Source organism: Chroicocephalus ridibundus, chromosome Z (assembly GCF_963924245.1).
Source record: "Chroicocephalus ridibundus chromosome Z, bChrRid1.1, whole genome shotgun sequence".
Classification (NCBI taxonomy): Eukaryota; Metazoa; Chordata; class Aves; order Charadriiformes; family Laridae; genus Chroicocephalus; species Chroicocephalus ridibundus.
In genome coordinates this window covers 14,211,248-14,232,456 of record NC_086316.1, presented here as the reverse complement: position 1 = coordinate 14,232,456, position 21,209 = coordinate 14,211,248, and the positions used below count along the sequence as shown (strand labels likewise).

At 39.6% G+C, this 21,209-nt stretch overlaps 1 protein-coding gene across 1 annotated transcript in view; it reads left to right on the top strand.

Moving 5' to 3' along the window:
- LINGO2 (leucine rich repeat and Ig domain containing 2) overlaps nucleotides 1–21,209 on the top strand; it is a 546,343-nt gene that overhangs the window by 366,059 nt on the left and 159,075 nt on the right. The window contains exon 5 of the mRNA XM_063320456.1: nucleotides 8,575–8,732. Within this exon, the coding sequence (XP_063176526.1) occupies nucleotides 8,643–8,732 (90 nt within the window). The 5' untranslated portion in view covers nucleotides 8,575–8,642. The remainder of the gene's footprint in view (nucleotides 1–8,574; nucleotides 8,733–21,209) is intronic.

The following is a 21,209-nucleotide window of genomic DNA, read 5'->3' as shown; positions in this document are numbered from 1 at the left end:
CAGGAACCTCTCCCAGGAGCATCCTATCAGGCCCCTTGGACATGTATATGGCTAGCCTTTTTAGGTGTTCCCAAACATGATCACCCTACAACAAGGGGAACTCTTCATTGCTCCAGACATTCCCTCTGGTCCCAGAAGTTTGGAATTCCTGAAGGCTCTTCTTGTCAATGAAGAATGAGGCAAAGAAGGCACCAAGTCAGGCTTTTCTGTGTCCTTTGTCATGTGCACCCCTCCCCCATTTGGAGGTAGGCTCACACTTTCCCTTGTCTTCCATTTATTGCTGATCTACTTATAGAAGGCCTTCTTGTTGCCCTTTACATACCTTGACAGATTCAACTCCAGGTGGGCTTTGGCTGTCCTAATCCTAACCCTCTGACAATGTCCCTGCTTCCACCTCCTGTGTGCTTCCTTTATATGTTTGCTTTTAGTCAGTAGTTCATCTATCAAGGCCTCCTGCTACATTTATTTGACTTCTGCATGTGGCAACAGACCATCCCTGAGCTAAGAGGAGATGATCCTTGAAAATCAATCATCTTTTTCCCCAAAAAGTAAGGAAAAAACACACAATGAACAGAAATGGGTCTGCTACAAGAACTCTTCAGAAGATGACAAGCAAAATAATTTCTAAATAATCAACTCACTGATTTGATTTTACTGTTCACAGTAATCTAAATTTCGTTTATGAGCGTTCCTGATAAAAAGCTCTGGCATGGATACTGAGACAAAAATTACTGGCAAGCAGTGAACATTATCAGTGTTGAGGTTTTCCTTTTCTGGAAAATTATACCGTGTTGAGTAGTCATTGTATCAACTTATTTTCAGCATCTGGGATTTCAGCACAAAATTCATGTCCCGTGATTGGCCAGTTGTTTTCTTAGAAACCCCAGACACTATGAGCATAAATGACATCATAGATACTTTGCTGATTTTTTGTTCTCACTCCTCCACTTTGTGTTGAATCTTAATTAAATTTATTTTATATATATCTTAATCATAGAATCATAGAATGCTTTGGGTTGGAAGGGACCTTAAAGATCATCTAGTTCCAACCCCCCTGCCATGGGCAGGGACACCTCCCACTAGACCAGGCTGCTCAAAGCCCCATCCAGCCTGGCCTTGAACACTTCCAGGGATGTGGCATCCACAACTTCCCTGGGCAATCTGTGCCAGTGCCTCACTACCCTTACAGTAAAGAATTTCTTCCTGATATCCAATTTAAATCTACCCTCTTTCAGTTTGAAACTGTTACCCTATGTCCTATCATTACACTCCCTGATAAAGGGTCCCTCCCCACCCTTCCTATAGGCCCCCTTCAGGTACTGGAACGCGTCTATAAGGTCTCCTCAGAGCCTTCTTTTACCCAGGCTGGACAACCTCAACTCATCAGCCTGTCCTCATAGGAGAGGTGCTGCAGCCCTCTGATCATCTTCATGGGCCTCTGCTGGACCCATTCCAACAGGTCCATGTCCTTCTTGTGTTGAGGATTCCAGAGCTGGATGCAGTACTCCAGGTGGGGTCTCACAAGAGCAGAGTAGAGGGGCAGAACCACCTACCTCAACCTGCTGGCCACAAGCTTGTTGAATTCTTGTCACATTGTTTGTCTTCGTTGCTCAATATTCCTTCCCCACCACATGAGATTTCTCTGCAGACCTCACCTTCTCTTTTTTTCCTGCTAAATTTTGTGTTGCTATGTACTTGCTATCTGATGATTTTCATGGTGGATCTGGCCTATGAAACAGGATTGACAGGTGTCACGGTTTAACCCCAGCTGGCAACTAAGCACCACACAGACGCTCTCTCACTCCCTCCCGGTGAGATGGGGGGAGAATTGGAAGGGTAAAAGTGAGAAAACTTGTAGGTTGAGATAAAGACAGTTCAATACATAAAGCAAAAGCCATGCATTTTCAAAGCAAGCAAAGCAAAGCAAAGCAAGGCATTCATTCACTACTTCCTATGGGCAGGCCATCTCCAGGAGAGCAAGGGTCCATCAACCCATAATAGTTACTTGGGAAGATGAACACTGTAACTCTGATGGTCCAGCCTTTCTTCTTCTTCCCCCAGCTTTATATTGCTGAGCATGAAGTCATATGGTATGGAATGTCCCTTTGGTCAGCTGGGGTCAGCTGTCCTGGCTATGTCTCCTCCCAACTTCCTGTGCACCCCTAGACTGTTTGCTGATGGGGCGGTGTGAGTGGCAGGGAAGGCCTTGTCTCTGTGTAAGCACTGCTCAGCAATAACTAAGACATCCCTGTATTATCAACACTGTTTGCAGTACAAATCCAAAACATAGCCCCATAGTAGCTACCCTAAAGAAAATTAACTCTATCCCAGTCAATACCAGCACAACAGGGGAGCTTATCAAAAAAGACTTTTTTTTCACTTTTTTTTTTTTTCTACTCTGTCTTCAGAGATAAGTTATTTATAGGAGAACATGCAAAGCTACCAATTGCCAGATGTTTGTCTTCTCCTCCTTAAATGCTGTTGGCACCTTTCGCCCAGTGATTGCCTTGTACATAGTTTTCTCCAGATTCTTTGTCTCTTTCTGGAGGTGAGCATACACTGTTTTTAAAGCACTGGCCTATGTTTCATCCTCCTCTCCACTTTCAGACTCAGGTAGGGTGAAAGGAGGCTTTGGCACATTCTGAAGGAGGCATCCTGTTCTGTGGTATTGTGAACTAACAGGTGATCTCCCTTTGTCAGTGCAGTTGTGTGGATTTGGGTTAGCACTTTTCAGGACTTTTGCCTGTTCTTCCATCATTGGTATTTAGAGACAAGTAGACCTCAAAGGCTTAGGTACTGTTCCTTGCTGCTTTTTCTACTACAAATTGTCCTAGTTTTAAGGAATCTTCTTTTTCTTCAGAGAAGTGGTTACTCAAGATAAGGTATAAATTCTCATCTTAATAACCAAATCCATATATTCTGCCTTCCTTTCAGCCCAGTTTCCCTTATTCTGATTCAGGAATGCCCCCTGCCTATGTTATTAGTAAATTCTAGAGATCTTGACCTTTATCCAGCCGGTTTACCTCTTGATCCTATTACCTTCTGTCTTTCTCAGTTGCATTAAAGATCAAAGTTGTTCAATTTGGTCATACAAATTCTGATGCATCCAAATCTGAAATCTTAGCTGATTGCTCTCTTTGCACTGTAAAATGCAAAATTATTATGCAAATTTAGAGCAATATCTGGAGTATTTAAATTTGGCCATACACACCCTGACTTATTCTGAGAATTTTACAACAATTGAATAAAACTTTTCCATTATCTTTCTGGAAGATATTAATAAAAGCTTTACTTATTGTTTAGATTCCTTTATGTGTCTATGATATTGCATTTCTAGGGAAAACTTCCCTGCTGCCCCATAAGAGATGTCACTATGGAAGTCACGACCAAAGAAAAAGCACCCTTCTGCATGTATTTTGAGTTTGGTACTAGATTTACTCTGAAATGTATTAGTGTGTTCCTTCCTCTGTCTAACTAAAATTCAGTTCTGCATCAGATCATGGAGAACAAAATGTCAAACACTGACTGATTCGCATTCACTGGACTGGATGAAAAAGATCCATTAATATCTCAATGAAACATATTCAGTGGATTTTCAAAGTACATTCCACTAACCTTTCACATTTCCTGTATTCATCTGACCTGGTGTATGATGAGAGATCAGAACCGTGATTCCTGATCATTTAGTCAGGTACATTCCTAAAATTCTGTACATGGTTGCTCTCACATTTGAAGTCATGGAAGATACACTAAATTTTGTACACTTGGAAACTTTGTTTTTTATGGTGGTGCATCAGGCCACCATCAGATGCACTGAACTCCCACTTTAAAACTGAACTAAGAGCAATCTTGTCCATTTTTTAGAAATAGCTTCTGTTTGTGTAACTTTTAGAAAAAATTCTAATGACTGATGGAGATTGAATAGCAATTTCTTGTTTGACCCACTGGTTTTAGCTCAGTTGTTGCAGTCTAACAAATTTGATTTGCTGAGAAGTCATAGTGTGTGTTAACCCAGTAGCGAAATACTTTGCAAAGTTAGACAAGAAATCTACTGATATTTTACTTAGGATATTTCTGAATTTGGTTAGAATATTTTGTTTTTATCTTGCATACATATATATGCACGAGCACTCACCTCTGTGCACACATTTTACTGCTGCCCATTAAAAAAACATATGCAACACTTGAGAAGGAGACATTCCTGTCAGTGGGAAAGGTACGGAACATCCATATTTTGGAGATGCTTAGGAGTAGTGCTCAGTCACTCTTTATACTTCAACAGGGACTGAAATAACACATTCAGACTCCTGAAGAAAGCTCAGATCAGCATATCTTCTGGAAGACCTGGCCATGACCTGGATGCCATCTGTTATTCCCCATGATATCTGTGCACTGCCCTGAAGATTTCAGTGACAGAGAACAAAGATGAGAAAAATATCTTTATTAAGTAAATTCAGGTCACCTAAATTAATCATATTTTTTGTGAAAGACATTATGCACTGTAGTTGAAAGCCTGAAAAAAACAAATTTAGAGATTGTAATAAAAGTATTCACTTGAGTTGCTAATAGGTATTTATAAATGGTAGGAAATGTTCTCAAGGAACCTTAAAACTATACAGAAAGAGAGTGCTAGATAAAATGGTAAATTTCCCTGGCTTCATTAAAACCATGTTGAAAAATGCCACCTGAATCATAGAATCATAGAATGGTTAGAGTTGGAAGGGACGTTAAAGATCACCTACTTCCAAGCCCCCTGCCACCGGCAGGGACACCTCCCACTAGACCAGGCTGCTCAAAGCCCCATCCAGCCTGGCCTTGAACACTTCCAGGGATGGGGCATCCACAGCTTCTCTGGGCAACCTGTTCCGAAGTCTTGCCACCCTCAAAGTAAAGAATTTCTTCCTAATAGTTAATCTAAATCTCCCCTCTTTCACTTAAGAACTGTTACCCCTTGTCCTATCACTACACTCCCTGGTAAAGAGTCCCTCACTTTCTTTCCTATAAGACCCTTTTAGGTACTGGGAGGCCGCTATAAGGTCTCTGTTGCCTTTTCTTCTCCAGGCTGAACAACCCAACTCTCTCAGCCTGTCCTCATAGGAGAGGTTCTCCAGCCCTCTGATCATCTTTGTGGCCCTCCTCTGGACTCACTCCAACAGGTCCATGTCCTTCTTAACTTGGGGGGCCCAGAGCTGGATGCAGTACTCCAGGTGGGGTCTCACCAGAGTGCACTAGAAAGGGAGAATCATGTTCCTCAACCTGCTGGCCATGGTTCTTTTGATGCAGCCCAGGATATGGTTGTCTTTCTGTGCTGCAAGCAGTCATTGCCAGCTCATGTTGAGCTTCTCATCAACCAGCCCCTCAAGTCCTGCTCTGCTTGGTCTGGCTGCTCTGATTCCATCCTCCGCCCAGCCTGTATTTCTGCTGTGATTTCCCTGACCCACCTGCAGGACCTTGCACTTGGCCCAGTTGAATTTCAGGAAGTTCACACGAGCCCACCACAAGCCTGTCCAGATCCCTCTGGATGGCATCCCTTCCCTCCAGCATGTTGACTGCACCCCACAGTTTGGTGTCATCATCAAACTTGCTGAGGGTGCCCTCAATCCCACTGTCCATGTTGCCAAGAAAGATGTCAAACAACACCAGTCCCAGTATCAACCGCTGAGGAAAGCCACTTGTCACTGTTTGCCCCTTGGACATCAAGCCGATGACTGCAACTCTGAGTGCTGCTATCCAGCCAATTCCTCATTCACCAAGTAGTCCACCTATCAAATCTATGTATCGACAATTTAGAGACAAGTATGTCATGTGGGACATTGTCAAATGCGCTGCACAAGTCCAGGTAGGTGAATCAGAATCATAGAATGTGTTGGATTGGAAGGGACATTTAAAGGTCATCTAGTCCAACACCCCTGCAGTAAGCAGGGACATCTTCAACTAGATCAGGTTGCTCAGAGCCTCATCAGGCCTGGCCTTGAATGTCTCCGGGGATGGGGCCTCCACCACCTTTCTGGACAACCTGTTCCAAGTGTCTCACCACTCTCATTGTAAAGAACGTCTTCCTAATGTCTAACCTAAACCTACCCTGTTCTAGTTTAAAGCCATTGCCCTTCCTCCTATTGCTACATGCCCTTGCAAACAGCCCCTCACCCTATAGGGCCCCTTGTAGGCCCCCTTCAGGTACTGGAAGGTGGCTATAAGGTCTCCCTGGAGCCTTCTCTTCTCCAGGCTGAACAACCCCAACTCTCTCAGCCTGTCTTCAGAGGAGAGGTGCTCCAGCCCTTTGATCATCTTCGTGGCCCTCATCTGGACCCATTCCAACAGGTCCATGTCCTTCTTGTGCTGAGGGTTCCAGAGCTGGATACAGTACTCGATGTGGGGTCTCACGAGAGCAGAGTAGAGGGGGAGAATCACCTCTCTGGATCTGCTGGACACAGTTCTTTTGATGCGGCCGAGGATGCAATTGGCCTTCTGGGCTGCAAGTGCACATTGTTGGCTCATGTCCAGCTTTTCATCCACCAGTACCCCCAAGTCCTTTTGCACAGGGCTGCTCTCTATCACATCATCCCCCAGCCTGTATTGATAATAAGAATTGTCCTGACCCAAGTACAGGACCTTGAACTTGGCCTTGTTGAACTTCATAAGGTTTGCTTGGGCCCACCTCTCTAGCTCATCCAGGTCCCTCTGGATGACATCCCCTCCCTCTGGCGTGTCAACTGCACCACTCAGCTTGGTGTCATCGGCAAACTTGCTGAGGGTGCACTTGATCCCACTGTCTATATCACTGATGATGTTGAACAGCACCAATCCCAGTACGGATCCCTGAGGGACACCACTTGTCACCCCTCTCCATCTGGATGTTGAGTCATTGACCACTACCCTCTGGATGCGACCAGCCAGTTCCTTATCCACCAAACAGTCTGCCCATCAAATCCGTATCTCTCCAACTTAGAGAGAAGGATGTTGTGGGGGACCATGTCAAAGGCCTTGCAGAAGTCCGGATAGATGATATCCATTGCTTTTCCCTTGTCCACTGACACAGTCAGTGTTTTATTGTAGAAACCACCAGCTTGGTCAGGCAGAACTTGCTGCTGGTGAAGCCATGCTGGCTGTCTCGAATCACCTCCCTGTCCTCCATATGCCTTAGCATACCTTCTAGGATGATGTGTTCCATGTTCTTCCCAGGCACAGAGGTGAGGCTGACAGGTTGGTAGTTCCCGGGGTCCTCCTTTTTACCCTTTTTAAAAATGGGTGTCATGTTTCCCTTTTTCCAGTCACCAGGGGCTGCACCTGACTGCCATGACTTTTCAAATATCATGGAGAGTAGCTTGGCAACTACATCAGCCAATTCCCTCAGGCCTCTGAGGTGCATCTCATCAGGTCCCATAGCCTTGTATATGTTCAGGTTCCTCAGGTGGTCACAAACCTTGTTGTCACTTACAGTGAGAGGGACTTTGTCCCGCAGGTCTCCGTCTTGCAGTCCTTCAACTTGCGAGGCGTGAGGAGAGAGGCTGGCAGTGAAGACAGAGGCAAAAAAGTTGTCGAGAACCTCAGCCTTCTCCTCATCTGTTGTTACAAGTTTGCCATTCTTGGTCCTCAGGAGGGTATGCTTTCTTTAACCTTCCTTTTCCGGTTGACATACCTGTAGAAGCCCTTCTTGTTATTCAATGATGAATGCCAAAGATGATGTCAGTTGCTCTTGCCGTATCCACTAACACCGTAATGCTGTTATAGAAGGCCACTAAATTTGCTAGGCACGATTTGTCCTTAGTGAAGCCGTGTTGGCTGTCACCAATCACCTCCTTATTTTCCATGTGCTTTAGCAGAGTTTCCACGGGTATCTGCTCCATGATTTTGCTAGGCACAGAAGTGAGGCTCACCGGCCTGTAGTTCCCCGGGTCTTCCTTTTTTCCCTTTTTAAAAATGGGGGTTATGTTTTCCCTATTCCAGTCAGCGTGGACTTCACTGGACTGCTACGACTTCTCAAATATGATGGATATGATGGATAAATGATGGCTTGGCGACTCCATCTGCCATCACTCAGGAATACTTTACTTGTATGCATACCTTTTCTTAGTAAAAAGAAGAGCATGTGATTGGTGTGGGTTTGCACTACATCCGTTTACAGGTTACATTTTCTTTTAAAGATGCTGTAAGAAATGGTACTCAGCAAAGTTCTCATGGAACAACTAACTATAATTTTATTGAATCCTTTCCATGACTTTTCTCAGATAAGATTCTCTTTGGTTCAGAATATGATCTTCCTTTTGAAATTCATATGGAAGAAGACTTAACAGGTCTATGTATGAAAAGCTGCAATTTTTAAAAAAGATAAATACTGGTTTTTAATCCTGACTGCTTTAATGGGTCAGTAAGTACAACAGAGTTGCATATACTCAGCAAAAACAGGTTCTCTGGAATGTAAGCTTCATAGACAATGGTCTTGAAGTTTACCAGGTGTTGCTTATGGCTTTGTACTCACGCCTTATAATGTATTCATTTATTAGAGTGCTGGTATTTCCTTGTCCTAGGTTGAGTATATTTCAATAAAAACGTAAGAATGTCTGTGTCTTCCAGGTTTGTTTCAAGCATTCTGAGTGTGGTGCCATGAGAGATGCTGTTGTCCATGACAGGTTGGGATTATCATGATCAAGTACTCTATTTTGACTTCACTGAGTGGCAAAAAGATTTGTATGGTAAAGAGGAAGTATTGGACTTTTAAAAGCATTAAACAGGTAAGTCTTTTGAAATCAGTTTGTTTATTTACAGTTTCCAGGCTTATTTCAGTTGCAGGTGTTTATAGAATCATTTATCACTGATTCTTTCTAACAGGGTTTCCTCTTAATTACCATCTCAGAGCTGTTTCAAGCTGTGGCTTGAAACAAAAATTTTCTACTGCATAAGTGGAATATAACAAAAATCAGGTTAAAATAAAAACTAAAAATTAAAATTAAAACAAAACTTCAGTCATGCATCTCCAAAGAGAAGGGAATCACAAAGAACATTGCACTGAATTGTGTTAAAGCAGATGCTTGTTTCAGCTTACTAATCTAGAGCAGTTGCACAGTCCTACCTAACAGCCAAAAAAAAATCTGTATTCAAGCATAAATGCAAACAACCATTGCAATTTCGGTTCTAAGCAGCTCCGGTTTTTTGTGCAGTAAATTGTTTTCTTTACAGAAAGAAAGAAAGAGAAAAGGAGACTGACTTATTTCCATTGCATTGTGTTAATAAGAAGAATCTCTGCTACACCCAGTAGCATTGTACCAGTATGAAAGCAATGGAAAAAATGTAAATAATTAGGCTAGCAGAGAAATTTAGTGGCCACTATGTAAGTTGTTATATTAAAAGACTGTTACCTGTGTGAAGTTTGGGCCTTAGTGCATGTTTATTTTGTGGCTATTTTAGCATAATATTTTGTTTTATTATTAGATCCTGAGAGTCCCCTTTCACCTTCACTGACACTCCTGTTTTGGTGTCTAAACAAGCTATCTCATTCCTTAGAGCAATCTGTAGAAACCAATCAGTCTAACATAGAGCAATGTGGTATGGACGATTTCAAACATTACCAAAAATGGATCTATCTCTCCTGATTTTGACAGATGTTTCACAAGAGAGGGAGGAGAGGGTAAACAGTTTTGGTATGTTTCTTTCTTTTTTTTTCTGTATGTTGCTGTAGCTTTTCTCTTTTCAAGCCAAAATCTTAGAAACTATGCAGCAATATGGGACTCTGGCAAAGCTGAATTGACGCAATTTGCTGGTGTGTAAGCCTCATGCTTATGGATGGTTAAGGGTGATACTATTCATGTATTCCTTTCTGGCTTGGTAAAGAACAAGGAGTGATACTTTATTTACCAAAACTGTATTAAAAACTGTCTTGGACTATGTCTAGGGCAGTGGTAGATACTGGTGTGCAAATTCCAAGCTTATGCCAGCTGAACCGTACAGATACACAGTTTGGGTCAGGAAACAGTACTGCAATGTTCAGGTGACACTGTACCTTGCAATTTTGACTGTGCAGCTTCCAGATACGATCTTGTCGGTAAAAGTCAGCTTAGACATAAGTGCAGAAAAGCTATCTTTACATTCATGTTCTCAGGGTTCTGATTTTAGAGTACGCTCAGATAGGTGTAGGTCAGGTGTGTCTCTATCTATATTATAGCTCCACTACTGTTTTGCTCTGCCTGTTTCCAAAAGATGTTTGCAACAAAATAATTTTTATAACAGGTGGGAAAAATACATTTTACTTTCTGTTTAGTGCTGCAACTGAATCGTCCTATGAATTCAAACCTAGTTATTTAAGGACTAGGTTTGTTTCAGATATTTTACTAGCATAAAAGACTCTGCTTTTTAACCTTGAAAAACTCAGAAAAGAAAGGGAAAAAGAGCAGACCAGTGTCAGAAATAAGATCACTAATGTTTTCAAAACCATAATGTACCCCCAAAGCTCAACTTTGAGATACAGAATTGGGGAATTTTAATGTTGATGTATGGTGATAAAAAAAAAAGTGTTTAAAACGGCATCCTATACTGGATTGCGTTTCTAGCTTCACATTACTTTCCTATATAAACCTACAGCCTGATAAAATATTCTTCTCATATGCCTATATTTCTCATGGTAGCTTTATTCTGATGATACTCATGTAGAGTTGGGATCACTGTTGAATTAGGATTGTTTATGCTTTGCTAATCTTCATCTTCTTAAAACCCAGATTTTTATCCATTTTTAAAAGAAATTGTAGCATTTAATTGAAGGGTCAGCTATTAAAAAGAAGTCAACAGTGATAACACTGTCAATTATACTTCTAAACTTTGGGAGTGTGTGGTATGTGGAACACAAGAGACAAAAGAAATATAAAATTCTTATTTTGCCTTTCAGAAAGTATTGCTTTTCCTTTCTGCTGTCCCTCATTTGTAGAAGTCTTTTGTGGTGTGTACTGTAAAAACTAAGTATATTTAAAAATCATTGCATTTTTCATCTCAGTAAGGGTTCAAATTTTTCACTGTTTGCATCAAAGGATAAACCGTGTTTCCAGCTGTGTAGCTTCCCATGCTACTCTTTTGGCTGAATAAATGGGCAGACAATAGGGACTTTTGCAAAGAGCTTCTGGGAGGAATCCTTTCTCAGAAGTCTTAACTTGAATTACTAGCCAATGAAAAATGTTTGCTAATTGAAGGGCTGTCATGACTTCCAAACCCCTTTTTTCTAAGATCTACAATATCAAAATATCTTATTCTGTTTTCAACAAATATTATATACCTTTTAAAGTTTCTGCATAACAGGAATTTAAATATAATACTAATATGCATGGAAAACTCAGAATATTTCCATGAGTACTAAAGAAAAATGAAAAATATTCCAAAAGGTGATGAGTTCATATCCGGAAAGCTTCGTACTTACCATTCACAATGAAGATAAATGTGATATGCAAACTAGCTAACTACACCGTGCTTTTTGGAAAAGCCTGAAGAAAAATACACATTTTACATCTGGAGGCTTTAAGTGACTGATAATAATACCACGTCCTTTCTTCAGAGTTATTATGGATGTACAATAGACTGATAATTCCAAGTCAATCTGATGCTGTTTATAGTAGCATACTTACAATATGAAGCTAGAAGTGAGCATGTCTGGGAATTCAGGGATGAGTTGATCAGATTTTTGACTGCTCATGTGATTTTCTGAGAATATTTTGAACTTAGACAGGAGACTCGGTGCTATTACTACAACTTTAATTCTCTTTGATCTATTCCTTTCCACACATCTTTCTTCCTTTGAAATTAAAATATTTTTAATGATTCTATTAAGTAACTTGTGATTTCTTCATTTCATTTAGAGACTGGTATCTTGGAATACAAGATTCCTAAACCATGCAAATACTTGAAAATAAAAGGTTCATTTTTCTTCAAGGTATTCTATGATCTGCAGTGGTAGAAAAAGGTGCTTAAAGGATTGAGCCTTAAGAATAAGAAAGCAAATAAAATGAACCTAAAATCCATTCCAATTTTTTTTTTATTTCTCCTTATATTGGTAGTCTCATGAACTAGAGACATCTTTGGATTTCCGAGTCCTTAGTCATATAATGCTCAATGCTTTCTGAAAGCAAACATATTTCTATAAATCTTTTTCCCTTTCCATTTGAGGTCACATAATTAATTTTACTAGTTTTTTTTTTAAAAGTCTGATAGGGAAAATCTGGTAAATTTTTAAATCTGGGCGAGAATCTTCAATAGACCTCTCAGAAAAAGAAAGCGTTGCTTTTCCTGTGTAAGCACTGTGAGACACACACTTTACTGGCTCAGTGGAAAATGGAGGAGGATTTCTTCCTCTTTTTTGTCTTCTCGTCCTCTTCCCCATTTCAGTCCTTTAACAGAATTTTCTGCCTCTGATGGTACATGATGTGAGCAAATGGATTGTGGAAAGTGCTCTCTGTGGCATCCCTGCCAACTGGGAATAGGTGGGTATGCTAACACAGGAGAGTGTGAAAAGGGCCAGAAGGAGGAGGAGTAACAGAAAGAGAAAGCTAGCTTAATACCTTCCATTAAGTCGTTAAATGAAAATGGAGAAGTGGGAGGGTAAGGAAGGACTCCACAATCTGAGGAAAGAGCATGTTGACCAGGTAAGAAGAACCGTCTCCATCTCGCCACTGTTGAGTGTGGACAAGAAAGTCAGGAGTTGTCTTTGAACAGGGCCCACAGAGATTATCTCCTCGCACCAGTTGCCCCCTGTGCAGTGTGGACATTGAGGGTGTAAAGTAGGCAGGTTAGGTGGTGCTACTCTAGCCCAGCCTTCCCGAGAGCTTGAAAGACAGCTCAGACCTGCTCTTAAGTGCTCTGTTGGGGGACCCACCCAACTGCTGGGCAGAAAAACATAATAAATTTCAAACATCTTGATAAGCATCATCTGTTAATATGAAAAGGAATGGATGAGGTGGTGCTTTTTTTAACCAGAATGATGCATAATGGAACTTGCCATACCTCAGCTTTTCACTATAGACTGATTGGGCCTTTACTGCCTATAGGTTACTTAAATACAGCTTTGCACAATGGGCCATATCAGCCCAGAATGGGTCAATATCCAATGCTTGTGCCTTTTAAAACTCACCTTCATACACATTTGTTGAAACGAAGTCTCATAACCCTGTTCCTCAAATTTATGTTTCAATTAAAAACTAATTCACTTCTTCCAAACTTTATTTTTCTTAGTCAGCTTTTATCCCTCAGGTTTTATCCTTCTATTCGTCATTTTATCACCTTATCAATCATTAAATTTCAATTCTCTAGCAAGTTCAGCAGGCCAGCAAAGGAAGCTGAATGTACCTAACACCAACATGCTCACTAATAAAAATATATGAGCTCCTAGGGAAAGTTACCGAAATTGTTTCATTATAAAGAATCTTACAGAAAGATATGACAAAGCTATGACAGATATGTAGAAAGGCTTAGGGAGGTTCTGAGCATGCCAACACACAAGTATCCTGTTGCTGATAAGAGGAGCTGAAGTCCCATAACACTGTTACTTGTTTAGTAAAATCTTCCCTGTCATGAAACAAAGTGCAGCTGAAAAGAAGAAGATGTCCAGTCTTGATCAGTTTAACAATAAATGCCCTGAATCTAAGCCTCCTTTTAATATTTTCCAAGTATTCTTGAAATCTCTAAACCCTTCTGAAAATTCATCACTTCACAGAAATAGATAAATGGAAAAGAAAAAAAAACAACCCCAAAACTGAAGCAGATTCCTGTATCAAGAGAAGTGCCAAGCTATTTGAGTAATTCCTCCTAGTTCCCAACCTTTTGCTATGCAATGTGTGTAGATACATATAAATTTATATAAAGATCTCTTCTTATTTCTTCTTTTTTTAGAGTATCCTACTTGCGTTAGATATCTACCCTACCATAGGCACCTTTTAAAAAAAGCCCACTCTTTTTCAAGGACATTTCTGTACATAACAAAGGTTCAGGTTGTAATCTGGCTGTCTGGGGACTTTGTCAAAATCAAATGGCACTTTGAGCTTTTTGTCTTTACAAGTCCATGGTTTTACAGTTTGGGTTTGAAGAGAGTTTGCTTTTCTCCTCTTATTAGCTGATCTGTTGCGACATTGTAAAGAAACACGTATTTGCACACATCTGAGATCGCAAGAACTTCAGCCTGTGATGAGATGGGAACAAACAAGAGACTATTTCAGTGTGATGCAGCTTGATGGTGCTACTCTAGTTAGGAACAGTTCTGTACAGATTGGAAAAGAAAACATATTTACTAGCCAGCGTACACTGAGACGTAAAGCTCCTGAATTAGATGTGCACAGTATCTCATGGTCTGTCAAATAAATAGTGCGTATTTTAAGAAGATTCCATTCTCTAAATAAGAATTGGAAATGACACATTTTAACAGCTTTGGATGAGCTGTCCAACTCAGTCAAATAATATCTGTCCTTTCTTCCTCCAAAAAAGGCAAGAGGTAGAGGGGAAAACTTCTAATATATAGTCATACAATAAAATGTCCTTTAAAATGTCCTTTGTAACATCTGTAGTTTGACAAGCGAAATTTCATATGTCTTGTAGCAAATTCTGTATTCAGGAGGTTTTGTGAGTGAAAATAACTTTCTGCAAAAAGCAGAGAAAATACTAATAATGCAATTATTAATAGTACAATGCAAATTCTTTGGTTGAAATCTATGAATTCAGGAAAATATATATGTTATGAACATTATTAAACATCCTTCTTAACTGTGAACGTTGAGGTCAGGGCTATAAGATGCTGTAAGACATTAATACATAAGACATTATGCATGATGAACATTGAATAACATTTTATTCAACTATTTATATTTCAGTCATTCAGATAAGATTCCAGTGATGTTTTCAGAAACTTCAGGCTAGGATCTGGCACTATGGGTGACCTTGACAGCTACTTTACTTCATGGGCCGCTGCAATTAAATTGGAAAGGCTTCTTAGCAGCAGACTACAGTAAGATAATGCTAGCCCTCATATCAAATAGCCATTCATCATGAACAGTAACACATTTTTAGTATCAATACAGTACTTTAGGTTTCTCTCCTTCATGAGGTATGTTCAAGGAATGAAAGATCAGAGAAGTATTTTTGAGAATGACCTACTCTATTGCTGTGGAACTAACTTTACATTAAGGCTTAACTGGAACTGGATGTATATTTCATGTGGCAAATGTATAGTTTATATGGGCATCTTCATACATTATTCCGGTATGCATAAAAAAGTATTCAAATGCATGCCTCACAGAGTTAAAAATTCTGGCTACAGACTTTGTAGGGATACATTTAGTTAGGCTATGACGTGAACTTTGGAATTTCACTGTCATCTTTTTTGTGTTGCAAGTCTGTCACAGTAATAACGACGTTTGCAGTTGGAAGACAAAGTAATGATTCATTGTAACTGATTCTGTGAAATTAGAATGTCAATCCTACTGTTATTTTCCTGTTGTAGTTTTTCTCTAGCAAAGCAGATGAGCATGTTGGATTTCTCTTTGCATTTTGGAATTTTTTCTTCTCTATGATTCTGTTAGTTCCACTGCTGCTTCATACACTGGGGAGAAACACCTCTGGATTTGGTAAAAATTGTGATTAAAATTGTTGCCAGTTAAACAATATTTTCAAAGTTGCAAGTGAACAATTGCACTCATACATTAGTATGCATCTAATATGCCTTCAAACAGTCATTGTGCATACACAAATCAGTATTTATTCATGCATGTGACCTAGTAGCAAACTAGCTGGCTATTTGCTTATGCAAATACGTTGTTTATACATCCCTCAACTGGGAATTTGCACAAAAAATGGCCATGTGTTACTGTTTAAGTTAATTGTATACACCTAACTAAGCTTATGACTCTGAAAAATCAGAAGAGAAGATCATTTCCCCACAGGGCCTCAAATTAGAATGTGTGAACATCAGAGATATTGTTTTATAAGAATTTTCCTGAAAATTAACTTACACTTTTTCTTGTGGGTTCTCATCCATTAAATTCAGTTTAGACTGAACTTCAAAGTTCATATGTTGTTCATACAAAACAGAAGATCATAAGCAAGTCTTCTTCGGTCTAGAAAGCTGTCAGAACATGGCATATTAGTAAAAGAACCATTCAAACATTTGCAGGTAACGAACGTTTTCCAAAGCCCAGTCTGTGGAAGTAGCATTCTGTGAATTGTGCTGTGTGTACCTATGTTTTGTTTGTTAGGTGTGCCTTACCAAGGAAATATTATCTCATGATACATTCTGTGTAAGGCTGGGTCAAGATTTCCAAACTTGCATGACAAAGTCTAAGGAGAGGAAGTCTAGTCTGTCATGACTTCTGAAATCTTATCAGAATGGTATTTTATTTTTCCAGCTTACCAGAAGTGTATGGAACACAAAGACAGATCGTATGTAGTAATTTCTTTCAATTAGAAGGACTATTTAGTCAAATACAAAGCTTTATCATCAGATCATAAAAAAGATGCCAAGGCTAGGAATGAATTATGGCTTGTGCTGTGAACTCCAGGTAGACTACTGGTAAGATCTTATGAATTATGAACTTTTTAGATTTATAAGATAAATTCATAAATTTTTCCAATTGATATGATGCATTCTGTGATAGATTTGTATCTCAGAACTACATTTGTTATTTTGAGCCAAGTTTAGTAATTAATCAGCAGCCAGGTATACATATTACTCTGACTAGTAAGAAGTTAATCACAGTACTTATTTATATTAAGCATCATCAGTTGTTCAGCCTCTCCAAAGCCATGTGGGAAATGGCCGTAGTATTCCTTTCAGCAATGTTTTGATTTGATTTAATTTGATATTAATTGATATGCAACTTTTGCACTTCACTCACATAAAGATATAAACTGCCATATGTTAGCATTGGAATGATTCCACATTTCCTTTTCTTCATGAAAAAGGAAAATGATACTTCTAGTCTATAGCATGGTATATCCTAATAGTCAGTGGGTATCTTATACAGTGAGTCCTGCACCGATACTTTTTTTCCCTTTTAACTTACATAAGGGACAATTGTAAAAGAAATATTTCTTTTTGTGCCCTTCTTTAATGAAGATTTGGCTGAAGCAAAGGATTTCTCTGTGTTGTAATACATTTTTTGTCTATAAAATGTCACATTACTTCTTTCCACTTTGTGCATATAGCAGGAAAAAAGCCAGATTTACTAGATTTGTTTTACATTTGGATTTCTTTATACAGCTCTCTTGTTTTTTTAATAACCCTTAGGGTTTGCCAATTTAAGATTCACATAATCTAAGGCCAAATGAGATCTTAACAGGAAAATTAAAGGAATTTCATTCCTTGCAATTCATATAATTTTATGCAGAATGACACTTGACCTACATTTTGAAAGAGTAAGATAACTTGTTTCAAAGTGTAGATAATACATTTAGAAGCTTTCAGGTGTCTTAGTAACACAGTGTAATGAAGCCACTAATTCCTTAAATTAAAATAGATTGAAGACATATCCACTCTAAGAAGATCCACTCAGAAGGAGAAAAAAAAAAAAAAAAAAAAAAAGAGAAATGCTGGAGTTAGGATTCCTTAGTTATAAATCTTCAAAAGAATGAGGAACACCCTAGGTTCAAAGTCCTTTGGACTCATATAGATTTTGTTACTGGTTAAGTGTTTGGCCCTAAGTCTATGAGAATATATTTTTTACATATTGACATATGTGCATTATCATCTGAAAGTAGTCATATTTTTTCATGTCAAGCCTGAGATATTCCTGCTTCCATGCCATCTTTTAACCAGACTCTCAGATATCATTATGGCTAAGTATTGAGGGGTTTGCCTTGTTATTTCGTTAGAATGACACTTTAAAATGGTAACTGAAATGTTTGTTCTCTGGTTTTTGATGTTCATATGATGCACTAATACTGTTAATCTATTTGGATTTGTGTCATAACCAGCTGGATTTCCTATTTCTCCCTTTTATCGTCAGCGATCAATAATAAAAACTATTGAAGGTCCCTCCAGTTAGCACATCAATTGTAGGAAAAATCACAGAAAAAGGATCCTGGGCCTGATCTTCTGTTAAAATACTATGGGGAGTGGCAGCAGGAATCATAGTAAGAAAGGGGTGGGAGTGTTTGAATTCTTTCATTGTAACAATACCAAAAAGAGATATCGTTAGTTACATGTCATTCTGATAGCCTGCCAGGATTTCTAGGGCCCCCTCCTTTCATTTTATATTTAATTATATAATAATAACTTTTCTGAGATCATATATTGTATAAATTGTGAAGGTGATTTAAGCTAACCTATTATTTTGCAACTGAAATGGGCTAAGAACATACACATACCCAGTTTTTACATTTCAGTTGATTAGTGGTCACATCTTTATCAACTGATAAAGGAATACACTGTTTTTAGCCTCCCAAAATGTAAGACCAGTGAAAGACACTTCTTGTCTTAAGAGAAAAAGGCAGATGGATTAAGTAAATTCCAGCTTGATAATGTTTATGCTTCATCTGAGCATTAGCATGCATTCCTCTAGGTTTCTTTGATCTTTCTTTGTTTACCTCAGGTTATTTGAAGACTTATGCTTGAAATGCTTCAGTATAGTCCATTGGAAAAGCAGTGTTGTGAATTTTTGCTACTGCATACCTTTTCTTAGGAGTTGAAATGTACTGCAGCCTCTAAGACAAACAGTATCACAGCCCATACACTGTAACTGGAGTCAGAAGGGGGGAGAAAGCTGAATCCTTGTATTTTGAGTCAAGGACAGCTGCCAACATGGAGTCATAAACCTATACAGACATCAACTCTGTTCTTTCTCAATCCCCACTGCTTCAGAAGAAGCATATTTTAACCGTGCATTAGGAAAGATCAGTCTAACTCCTAACTCCTCTTTTTTTTTCTTGTTGTTTTAATTGCATGACATTTTCAAGTGCTAATCAATGTATGTGTTTAGCACTACTCGTATTTTACATAACCAGAGCAAAATGACCTTTCTGCTGTGAAATAAATAGTGGAGAATGGGAGTTTGAGGGTTTCTTCCTGCATGTGAAACATTTTATCTAATTCAAGAACAGCTGCTTAAGCAAAAATCTTCTGATTTGGGTGTGTCTGGGATAGGAAGTAGCCAGTCACAGATACTTTAAGCGATGAGCAGGAATTTAATTTTTTTTGCACCCACATTTAGTCTCAAAGTCATCCTCATTTCCATTGTGCATCACTAATGCTAGGACGGCATCAAACACACGGGCACTCATGCACAGTTTCTGTTCTGTGGTGCCACAAGCAAAATGTGTAAAGAAATATCTGTGTTACCCAGAATTATTTGGCTTTAACTCACTTTTAAAGCCATGACCCAATCTTCTGTTTCATCTCCTTTCGCTGCCACACATTACCTGTGTGATCTTGTATTTATTACATTGTCTCACTGAGCCTCATGCCTTGTCTGTCAAATACTGCTAACGGTGCTTCTTGCCTCCCACATCTGTCCTGTTTGTTTTGATGGCAAGTGATTCGCAGAGGGGACTGTTGGGCACAGTGTCTGCACAGTACTTAGCACAACAGGACCTCGCTGTCTGAAATCTTGCATGGTTCTGGAATGCAATCAGAGAAGAGTGATACGTAATAAATCTTGCCTAAACCCTCCCAGAAGGCTTGCATTTTCTATTTCATTTTAAGCAGAGGCTGTGAACGCACTGTCATTTAGTAGGAGAGACAAACTTTCTATCTGCAAAGTGAGCAAAAAGAGGTGCATTTTTCTCAGTCTAACGTGTCTCACCTCTGGCTTGGAGGATTGACTTTTCTGGGTTGAAGGGCAGTTTATTTTCAAGGCTCATTCAGCCTCGGCCTCTCAGCCATGGTTGCAATCAAAGATGTCAATCAGCATTAGCTGTAATTGTTTTATGATAGAGAACTGGAATGAGGCCACCAATTCATTTCCTATAGGCCACAAAGCAGCCATTTAATTGTCACAATTTTCAGTCATCGCTGACCTCAGGCAATTTCATGCCGTTATCCAGAGGTAAAAAGCTCCATATGTCATTACCTGGCAATAAAGCCATCTACGCCTTTGAATTCTCACTTCTGAAAAGATATTTGGCCTGCCCATGCTTTCTCATGTGCTTACGGCAGCTGTTTAATACAACAACAGAGAAGTGTGATCAGTGAGTCCCAGGTTTAGTCACTCCAGCTGCCACCTGCCCCTTTGCACAGCTTTTTTTCTGGTGTGTGGCCTGAGAAACCATAGCGGCTTTAAGCCATCTGAATCTCTGAATCTTAAAGAGAGAGTTAATATTTATGAAAACAGTTCAACAAGTAACTAGAGGGGTTTTTATCACTGTTTTAGGTACTGGTGTTCCAGAAGCGTGGAGAGCATTATAAGGCCTCTTTCCATTAACTAGATATTAGCTTGCTAGTAACTCGATATTGGCTTGATATGGTATTTCGGAGCATTTACTCTCTTGTGTGTGAGGGTAAGGCCATTGTTTTTGTATGCTTTTTTTTTTTTTTTCTATTTTTTTGCAGAGAAATGTATGGTGAATGGTTGTGTTTGCATTTAGTTTTCCATTTTACTTAGCAAAGTGTTTGAAAAACTCATAGAAAATTTCAGTCTGAGAGACACTCTTGAATATAACCCATGATGTTGCCGCCTTCATTCCAATTGCTCTATTGCATTTATATGATGCAGCTGTCAAGATTTCCTAAACGTAATTTCATTGTTTTCAAAGGCAGAGATGCTGGTGTATCTGGTTACATTTTCTAGTATTTTATTGGGTGTTGTCTACCTTGACTTGAGCAAGGCTTTTGACACCATCTCCCACAGTATCTTCTTAGGGAAGCTCAGGAAGTGTGGGTTGGATGAATGGACAGTGGGGTGGATAGAAAACTGGCTGAAAGAGAGAGCTCAGAGGGTCGTGATTAGGGGCACGGACTCTAGCTGGAGGTCAGTGACAAGTGCTGCTCCCCAGGGGTCAGTACTGGGTCCAGTCCTCTTCAATGTATTCATCAATGACCTGGATGAAGGGACAGAGTGCACCCTCAGCAAGTTTGCTGATGACACAAAGCTGGGGGGGGTCACTGACACAGCAGAAGGCTGTGCCACCATACAGAGAGACCTGGACAGGTTGGAGATCTGGGCAAAGAGGAACCTTATGAAATTCAATAAGGGCAAGTGTAGGGTGCTGCACCTGGGGAGGAATAACCCCATGCACCAGGACAGGTTGGGGGCTGACCT